Source organism: Mandrillus leucophaeus, unplaced genomic scaffold, assembly GCF_000951045.1.
Source record: "Mandrillus leucophaeus isolate KB7577 unplaced genomic scaffold, Mleu.le_1.0 Scaffold21, whole genome shotgun sequence".
In the NCBI taxonomy this organism is placed as follows: Eukaryota; Metazoa; Chordata; class Mammalia; order Primates; family Cercopithecidae; genus Mandrillus; species Mandrillus leucophaeus.
In genome coordinates, this window is record NW_012102143.1 from 1,035,179 (window position 1) to 1,045,646 (window position 10,468).

General features: G+C 47.0%; 1 protein-coding gene across 3 annotated transcripts in view; it reads left to right on the forward strand.

The window, feature by feature from the left end:
- The window catches only part of EIF4E2 (eukaryotic translation initiation factor 4E family member 2), a 40,289-nt gene extending 37,135 nt beyond the window's left edge, over positions 1 to 3,154 (forward strand). For all 3 annotated transcript variants that reach the window (XM_011980233.1, XM_011980234.1, XM_011980236.1), the window contains one exon: positions 857 to 3,154. Coding sequence is in view for 2 of the 3 variants with exons in the window: in XM_011980234.1 (XP_011835624.1) it covers positions 857 to 896 (40 nt within the window). In the remaining variant the exon portion in view is untranslated. The remainder of the gene's footprint in view (positions 1 to 856) is intronic.
- The last annotated feature ends 7,314 nt before the right edge of the window (positions 3,155 to 10,468 follow it).

Genomic DNA, 10,468 nt, shown 5'->3' on the forward strand with positions numbered 1-10,468 from the left:
ACACACACACACACACACACACAGAAAACTTAGAACCATGTTTGTAAAGTGAAAGGTACCCAGATTTTACACACACACACACACACACACAGAAAACTTAGAACCATGTTTGTAAAGTGAAAGGTACCCAGATTTTACTTCCTGGAATATCCTTTCCTTCTGTAAGCAGCTCTGAGTTTTAAACTGAGGATTCTTATTTGGTTGGTTGGTTGGTTTTTTTTTTTGTTGTTGTTCACATAAGACCAGGTGAATCACACAGTGTTTTCAAAAGTGTGTTGTTAGATTAAAAGAAGAAGGGGAGAGAGACAGAATGTCTCCTTCTCAGGCTTCCTCCATCTGCCCAGTTTCTAGTGTGCCCCTTCCACCTCCACTGCCCCAGGTAACCACTGTTGTTGGTTTCCTGTGTAGCCTTGCAAAGTTTGATAATGCATATATGAGCAAATATGAACCTGTAACCTTGTTTCCCTACCCCCACTTACACAGAAGGTAGCATACCATGTATACGCACTCTACTTTAAGCTATCAGTTTATCTTGGAACCCTTTCCACAGCAGTAGAGAGCTTCCTGTTTTATTTCTATGAATGTGCCCTAGCATTAATGTTTAACCAGTCCTCTCTTGATCTGCATTTGAATTGTTTCTAATCTTTTGCTGTTGCAAAAAAATTGAATGGAAGTTTTACAAGGGACTTGGGAGGTGGGTTGCTGTTTTGGCATTAGATTGGCAAGTGAAGAAGGCCCCGGGATATGTCATGGAGACCCCAAGGGCTGATGAGTCAGCTTCCCCCTGTATATATGTGCTTCTATATAGATGATCCTTGTATTGAACACTCTATTTTCTCCCATTTTTTTCTTTCAGGGACAATTCAAGCTTTCGAAATACAAAAATCACATTGTGAAAGTACACAAGCTGGCAATAATCCTTTTCTGTATGTGTGTGTTTGTCCGAAATGGATGGGAGGCCTCCAGCCAGTCCTTCCATTGCTCACTGAAGGGACGTCCCTGAGCCGTGTGCTCCCCTTTTGCACTCATTCCTGGAGGACGGATTCCGCTAGACACCCTCCAGCATCGCTGACTTTATAAGGCGGAAAAACGGAAAACGTGACTTTGTAATAGACAAACATTGTTTTTTAATGGGGTTCCGTGGGGGGCGTTCAGCCTTTCTGTTTGCTGTGTCCTGTCCAGATGCCTCTTGGGCATCCTGTTGTTCTCTTCCCGTGCTGTACGAAGGGTACCATGGCCACGTGTAGATGCCAGAGCTGTTGATGAGAGTTACCAGTATTATGAATGTCTGTGCGTCCAGGAAAAGCTTTCTGTTGGAGAGTCCCAGAATAGCTGTAAATGCTCTCTTCTAGCTATGCCATTAAATTATTGGGACACTTTGTTTCTTTCTCTCCCCTCCTCCAAGCCCACCACTTTCTGAAGCTGTGTTACTGATGTGATGACTGTCCAGGATTTTGTATCATCCCCTGCCTTATGCCCTCCAGTCTCCTCTCCTGTGGGACTCTCTCTTTCTTAGGCACAGCTACACTTAGAATTGTAATCCAGTGACTCTTACTGGTTTCACTGAGGCAGCTTAGAGGGAATGCCTTAGTAAACTGAACTGGAGCAGAATCTAGTTTGATTAGGAGCTAGATTATAATCTAGGTTCCAAGTACAGAATTTGGAGCTGAGGACAGTGACTGAAATCTTTTCCCATATGAGCAGAGCCTGTGTGTCAGGCCTGTTTCCCGTATGAGCAGAGCCTGTGTGCAAGCCTATTTCTGGCATGTCCCTCACTGAGGAAGGGAAGCAAAAGCTGGTTATTTGCCAGGCCTATTAACACTTAGTATGCAAATTCTATCATCCCGAAACTGGGGCATCTGAGGAAAAGGCGACCTTGCTGGATGGCTTTATTTGCATGGCTCTGCCTGTCTGCAGTGGTTGAGTCCTTATCACCTGGTATGTGTATGAGCAAATGTGTGCTGATCGTGATGCCCAGGCAGAAACCTCTTGAAGACTACTGCAGGTATGCTTTAAAAATGACCAGTCACTCATCAGAGAAGCTGGGTGATCTGACTCCCGAAGGACTGAAGTCAGAGAGGTCAAAAGAGCACCTAGGATTCAAATAAATTGAGTCAGAGTCCTATAGCAACCTCCAAGTAGCACTGTCTTATTTGGCTCTTGTGAGCAAAGACTGCAGTACCTTAAATTAAGGCCTCTCTTTAAAACATATCCTTGAAGACTAGGGGATCCTTGGCCACCTGGTCTCAGAGAAATCATATGAGAATAACAGGCATTTCCTTATTGTATTATATTACTCTCCTCCTACTTTTCCTTTCCTGAACACCCTCTAATTACCACTGTTTTGGGGACGCTTTTTTCCTGAAAGAATGGGGAGTACAGGGGCCAAAAGGGAGGTGCTTCTATTACAGGTCAAGTTAGATAAGATCTAGCAGTGATTTAAACTCCAGGAATATGAAGAGTGCATTCTAGTGTCCAGACAGTTGTGAAGGGCTCGGCAAATGTAAGAGCACCATTGGCTACATGGGGAGCAAAGGCTGTCTTTGAAAACCCCAGGGAGGTCTTCACTTTTGCCTAAACTCAGATTTGCCATGAAAATTCCAAAGAGATCTGATATTTGGATTTGCCCTCCTTTGGGCGTCTACCTGACTGTTGTGTGTGTGGGGAAGTCAGTGTGTATGTGTACAGCATGCTTAGGAGTGAGTGAGTGGTCAAGCCTACTGGTTAGGTGTGTTGTCCATAGTTTTTCTTTTTCTTTTTTTTTTTTTTCAGAGTTTTGAATCTTATGTTTTCTAGAGCTGCTTATGTTTCCCCTTCCTCTTTGTCGTTGTAGTATTTGACAGTTGTCTTTTCCATCCAAAAGATACTGCCCTTAGGCTGGTTAGAGCAAGGGGTTATGTCTGTTAGGCAGCATCTTACCCCCAGTGTTCTCCCAGATGTTCTGCCTAACAGGTTTAAGTGGGAGATTAAATAGTCAGTTTATCTAAACCCTCTATTTTTCCAAACTAGCTTGAGAGGTCTTTTCATCTATTTTTACTCCATGGGCTTCTGATATGCTGAGATGTGACATGGTTATGATTATGGTATCACCTGTTATAGAGACAAAGGGAGAAAGGTCTACCAGGGCCAACGCAGCCAGAATGTGAGGAGAGTGGAGAGTCGGTCTCCACTTCGCACAGTTGGGGCTGTTCTCCTCTAACCCCTTTGCTGGGTTTTCTGTTTGAAATTGGCCCCTACTCCTCTCCAGAGCTCTGCTTTTTGAATCCTCCTGTTCGTGTGTGTGTGTGTGTGTGTGTGTGTGTGTGTGTGTTTTCCCTGTGATACTGGCAGTGGCAATAATTTTCCATCCAGAGAGAAGCTTGTGGTCCACAATGCTCGAAGAATGAATTTCCAAGTATTTGCCAGTGGAAATGGAGCAGAGGCTATGACAAGAGTGATTTAGTGTTGCACTTTCAGAGCAATTATCTACTGCAGTAATAAATGGAAAATATCAGCAAGAACCAGGTTGTGGACTTGTTAATACAAGGGAACCGGGGGTACTGTTACTAATTCTACCCTTCAGTGTATGAGTCTCAAGCTTAACTGCATCCCAAAACGAAATATGTGGAATAGTCCAGGCAATGTCAATCTCAGTGACACAAATGTATTGTGGAAATATTCTCTAATTGATATTAATCATTGCCACAACTCAATTTACATTTTTATTATCAAAATATAGTTGGTAACTCTCTTTAACTTGGGGTAAGGAATATTGGAATAGAAGAAAGTTTAAAGAATTTGATTTTGATGTAAAAAATCACTCAGCCTAAGCTTGGAATGTTTTTGTTATATTAAGTAGCTTAGCCTAAAGAGGGACACATGGGCATGCCGATGGCTGGTGCCCACATGAAACACTGAGGGAGAAAGAGGCTTTGCTGAGCCTCAGTTATTGTTGACAAAAGATTTAAAACAATACAGTCTTGAGACTTAGTTTCTGTAGATAGAAATCTCCTCTCTGTGTCTATCAGTCATGGTCCAAATAGGAGATAGAAACCATGCCAGTTCAACAGTGTGGTAAAAAGAATTACTGACACACTAACCAAAAAAGCAAAAAACCCAACAAGAATGAAGTAGCAATTTCCAGAAGTGCTCTGAGGATGGGTGTTGCTCACCTGGTCCTGGGTCTTTGAGCCCATCATGAAGCTGGTTCTGAGCAGGTCAGAAATGACAACTGGGATCACCTGCAGCGTGGACGCTTCCCTCTACTGGCATCTACTGGAAAAATCCAACAGGATGCCAGCTGGCAAAGCAGAGATGTTTGTGGAGTTCTATCCCTGGTATCACAAAAGCAGAGCTAAAAAGAGCGGGTGTGGAACTGAGAGACAAGAGCTTCCTAACTGGCACAGCCCCTGTTAGCTACTCAGCATCTGCGCACAGCCTTCTACACCTTTGAACTTCTGTCCCACCACAAAAGCAATTATTTGTGCCCAAGAAGATGTAATTAATTGGAAGCTGTTACCCTCTCTCAAAAATGAGGACATGTAAAGCCCACCAGTCACTGTCAGTCTCAGAGCTGTGTTGACTCTTCTAATTCAGTTTCAATCCCTTCTGAATAGAATACAGAACAAGAGAATGGTACCCAAACACTAAAGGGTAAAGTTTACTTCCAGAAAAATTTGCATGAAATGATGAGAGAAGAAAATTTGTGCACATAACAAGCGAGAATATGTACATCAGCCGGGCTCGGTGGCTCATGCCTGTAATCCCAGCACTTTGGGAGGCCGAGGTGGGTGGATCATGAGGTCAGGAGTTCGAGACCAGCCTGGATAATATGGTGAAACCCCGTCTCTACTAAAAATACAAAAATTAGGTGGGTGTGGTGGCGTGCTCCGGTAGCCCCAGCTGCTCTCGAGGCTGAAGCAGGACAATCGCCTGAACCTGGGAGGCAGAGGTTGCAGTGAGCTGAGATAGCGCCACTATACTCCAGCCTGGGCAACAGAGTGAGACTCCCATCTCAAAAAAAAAAAAAAAAAAAAAATATGTACATCATCTATAATGATCTTGAGGCTGTCGGTTATATATCACTTCCTTTTCCACTGCCTATTCTGTATTTCCTTTGCCCTCAGCCAGGATCTCCTCTGGTCAGGATTCTTTTTTGGGTATGATTGATCCAAACCTTTATTCCTAAGGTGTCTGAATTAGTTGTCCTTCCTTTGTTACAGTCTTTTGTTTTTGCTATTTGTAAGAGGGACCCCAGAAAATTATGGGTTCTAGACAGTTCTCCCTGGCCCTGGAATGTAGCAGCGTTTGTTTTCCCTTGGTAATACACCCGAGTCACTAAACCCCTTGTTTGCTTGTTGGTTCAGTGCCCAGAAGGGCCCAAAACAGCAGGTGAGCCTCAGGGTACGATTCAGTGAGCCGTTGTTCCCTGGAAGCGTTCCTCCTTTAAAAACCAAGCCTCCAAACCAGCAGAACTCCAGCTGAGGGGACAGGTGAGAGGAACCACTCCTACTTCTAGCCCTTGATTCCCGGACCCACGAATCCTGGTTATGGGAGAGACAATGCATGCAAAGCAGAACCTTTGGGGCAGCACCCAAAGGTGGTCTCCCAAGTGGTGCTGTAACAGAGTCTTCACGAGGCTATTTCGCTCTAATGTTTGTCCAGCTGCTTCCTCCTGCTGAGATGTGGTATGACTGATTACCTGGTCACAGCACATTGCCTCATTTTCTTTGCTGTGAAATTTGTTTCTTGATTAAAAGCAATATGGAATACTATGCTGGTGAGTAAGGCATTCCATTAGTCCACGGGTGATCATGCTGGGAGAAGCAGGAAACGCAAATTCACATCTAGAATATGCATCTATTTACATGGTTTGCCAAAGGGCAATGGAACTAATCCAGCACCATCCAGTGGAACCTCCAGTTCCTCCAATGGAGCTAATCCAGCATCACCATCACTTTTTTGGAGCTGTGTCCCCCAGCTACCTGGACGGTCCACATTTTTGGTATTTCTCATCTCATGTGATTGCCCATGGGCCCCAGGTCTGCTTTCCCTTGATTGCAGTCTTGTCTGATGTCACTTGAAAGCCTCAGCCAAATCTTGTCCCCCAGGCCTATTTCCATGAGACCTGTAACAGTGAGCTCCCTGTCAAGATCATTTTGACTCAAACAAATATCCTGGGGAAAAAAAAAATCTGTCTCCATTCCAACAATTTGTAGAAGTATAGCGCACTGATGGGCCAGCTGCAGGAGAGCAGGGTCCACAGGAGGCCTCTGCAGCCCTCAGAATGTCTGTCCAGCACACTGTTACCTCCCATCCAGTGGGCTGGCCAGTGTGGCAGGCAGGTTGAGTGGGAGATGAATAGGAAGCTATAGGCTGTTCCCTTGAGGAGCTCGCAGTCCAAAGGGGAGAAGAAGGAATGCAGCAAATAAAGGCAAGAAAGCCTCCAAGAGGATGGGCGGCTCAGGTGTACTCCATGTGGGCCAAGTCCAGTGGGCAGGTGACCGTCACTCATCTGGATTCCAGAAGTGCAGACATGAGGCCAGTGGGCTTCATGCTGGAGATGTTGCCTATGGGTGAGATTAGTATCATATGTTGTAAAGTGTACCATTTATTGAAAACTGCTAGACACTAAAATTACATGCATATTTCATTTAAATCTCACAAGAGCCCTGTGGGTTCCCCATTTCACAAATGAAGAAACAGGCAGAGGTTAAGTAACGCAAAAAGTCACTCCATGTAAGGGCAGAGATGGGATTTGATTTAGAATTCCAGAGCTCTTAAGCCTGTCACACTGATAGGTTATAGCTCACCTAGTCTGCAAGCCATTATTTTGATTGCTGGGAAAGAGGGCTTTGAATCGGATGTAGCTCCAAAATGACTCCTGCTGCCGCAGAGTGATCCTAGTAGATCAGAGGCCCCACCCCACTGGCCAAGGAGGATCAAGAGCCATGAGCAAGGCAGCCTCCCCTGGGGCCCTGGGAATGGCCAAGAGGGCACAGGAGTTTGCCAGCAAGGTGACATTTTCTGTCCTTTCCCCTAATCCCACACCCTCCTCCTGACCTGAGTATTGGCCTTACCCTAAATCCATGGCATGTAGATTCCAGGCATCTCTGTTCCCTATTTCCACAACCAGACCATAAATACTCCCTTAAAGTCCCTCTGCCCGCTCCCCCCCGCCCCCGGCGGTTTTGTTTGTTTGTTTGTTTGTTTGTTTGCATTGTTTATGGAGGTCCCTGGTGGGGTTTTGCATTGTTCCCCAGACTGGTCTTGAATTCCTGGCCTCAAGTGATTCTCCTGCCTTAAGCTCCCAAAGCTAGGGTTACAGGCATGAGGCACTGTGCCTGGCCTTATTTTAAAAAAAAATAAATTGAAGGTGAGGTCTTGGTATGTAGCCCAGGCTGTATTTGAGTGATACTCCGGCATCAGCCTCCTGAGTCACGGGGATTATAGGCACATGCTGCCATGCCTGGCTCTGCCCAAATTATTCTCTCCACATTTGTCCAGCGGGCCCTGTCAGACCCTCTCCGTGAACTGTATGGGAAGTAAAATTCCCACCCTGAGAGCAAAACTTCCCTTTCTCCATCTCACCCCACCTCTTCCTTGTAGTAAACATAGACAATAGTATTTCACACCAGGGCCTGCCCTCCGTCTTGACGTCTCTGTGAGGCGGCAGGGGAGGAATGCTCAGAGCACCCTCTACCTGCCATCCTCCACCCTCTCAGGACTCCAAATGGACAGAGAAAGGGGCATCAAGGTCTTCTCCCCTGTGAGCCCAAGAAGGCAGGTAGGTCAGTCCAACGTCCCCCTCCAGGTGACCTTCCTCCTGTCCCTGACAAGAGGACTGTTAACATTGATGCCCCAAGAGCCAGAGTCCTGTCCTGTGGCCTCGTGTGTTGTTCTTCGCAGGGTCCCAGCCCCCCGACCCCCCTCAGGATGTTTCCCAGAACGTGGTGAGAGCCCCTGCAGAGGCTGAGCTCATCTGTGGCCGGGCTGGCTGGGCACCACCTAGCACCAGGCTCCTGGAAGGGCTTGGGGGTCCGGCCTCCCACCCCATGCTTTCTGGCTCACAGTGCCCACCATGCCCTGGCTGCAGCCACCCTGGCTGACTCACTGCCAGGCTCCTTTGCTGTCACCAGTTCCACCACAGGTTCACCTCAGCTCACTCCTGCCCCACCCATGGGCAGCACGCACACCTCTGTCTCCTGACCAGTTCTCACTTTATCTCCGAGTGATTTCCAAGACTCTTTTACAGAGGACAGGTGGCTGGTCCCTCCTGTGTGACAGAATGGCCAGAGGCCCTGGGAGGAGACCCTGCTCCTCATCTTAGCGCAGTGCTTCGTGGGAGGCTCAGATGGGCAGCCCAGGTCAGGACTATGACCTTGGAGGGACCCTCCTTCCTTACCACCCCTGGACCTATGCCCTGGCCTCCTTGGGCAACTTCACACACACACATCCCCAGTATCTCCCCCGCATCTAATCGATGTGCTCCTGCCCCCTGCAACAGCCTTGGCCAGCCCCAGCCCATGTTGTGCTCATGCCATTGAGCCTGGCACTGTTGAAGGACCTCACATGCTGCTTCATTGAAAGCCCTGCCATATCAGTTTCGACCAGAGTTCCCGGGGTTCCGCAGATACATCCTTGTTCCCTGCTCTCATGCCATTCATTCCCTGCTGTAGAAGGCCCTCGCTCCACCCTTCAGCCTGCCCACCTCCTCCACCCTTCACATACTGCCTCTTCCAGAGAGCCCCTGGTCCCCTCCCGCCCTAATCATGGGCACCTCCTATGTTCCCACAGCACTGGGCCCAAGAGATTGGAACCGCAGGTGTCCTTGTCTGTTCTGGCTGCTGGGGTAGGTTCCAAGAAGGCAGGGACCACACCTTCCTCATCTCTGAACAGGCCTGGCATGGATGCTGGCTGCCGAGAAATTCCTGCCAAACAGATTTATAAAATGCCTTAGTCATCGTGTGCTGTTCCACCTAGCACTGCTTCTCACCGAATAACTCATCTCACAGCAAATGAAGTGCAGCAGTGGGCTTGAAGGAAACCTAAATATTTCTCTCTGAAATACTGAGTATTACATAAGCGTAAAACACTACATAAATATACTAATTAAAATACTGCTGGTCGGGCGCAGTGGCTCACACCTGTAATCCTGGTACTTTGGGAGGCCGAGGCAGGCAGATCACCTGAGCTCAGGCATTTAAAACCAGCCTGGCCAACATAGCCAGGCTCTACTAAAATACAAAAACTAGCCGGACATGGTGGCTCACACCTGTAATCCCAGCTACTTGGGAGGCTGAGGCAGAAGAATCACCTGAACCCGGGAGGCGGAGGTTGCAGTAGCCAAGATCGTGCCACTGCACTCCAGCCTGGGCTACAGAGTGAGACTCCATCTCTAAATAAATAAATAAATAAATAAATAAATAAAATAACAAATAAATAATAAAACGCTGTGATTGTTGGGCTGAAGAAGGCTAAATGCAGGGGGGCACTCAGCCTTTCCCTCTGCTTCCCTGATGGCAGGACAGCAACTCACAAAGACAAGAGATCCTTCTACCTCCCCTCCAGCTTTCCTGTGTAAAAGCAGAGATGGAAAATTTCCTCAGACAACTCACTCATCAACTCAGAGATGGTGCCAATGGGACCAGGGAAATTTGGGAGCTAACTTTACTCTCTTCCCAGAGTTTTCCTGCTTTTGCAAGACTCTCCTTTGTCCTGTCAACACTCTACGATTTATGGCTGATTTATGGCTTTTCGCTGGGCGCGGTGGCTCATGCCTGTAATCCCAGCACTTTGGGAGGCCGAGGTGGGTGGATCATGAGGTCAGGAGACCGCGACGTCTCTACTAAAAATACAAAAAATCAGCCAGGCGTGGTGGCGGCCGTCTGTAGTCCCAGCTACTCTGTAGTCCCAGGCAGAGGCAAGAGAATGGCATGAACCCCGGAGGCAGAGCTTGCAGTGAGCCGAGATCACGCCACTGCACTCCAGCCTGGGCGACAGAGCGAGACTCTGTCTCAAAAATAAAATAAAATAAAATAAAATAAAATAAAATAAAAAAGATTTATGGCTTTTTGATAAAATACTATGTCAGGCAGAGCTTCAAGCCACTGCCTTGAGAGCTACACCTTTCAACTGAGGCTCCTCCCACGTGATGTAAACTGTGCACATTAACATAAAAATGGCTTTTCTCTTGTTAATCTATCTTTTGTTACAGAAGGCTTAGTCCAGCTATCAACTTATGAAGGTAGAGGGAAATTACATGTTCTTCCCTCAGGCTCATGTTCATGGAGGTCCCTGGTCTTACTGGTACCCCATCATCCTAAAGCGGGAATGTGAGAGCTGCTGACCTCTATGATTGAGGTTTGTTCACTGATAATAAATTATTGCTATTTGTAGCATTTCACAAATCATTTGCTTGCATTTGCCAGGTGTGTGTGTGTGTGTGTGTGTGTGTGTGTATACACACACACACACACACACACATATA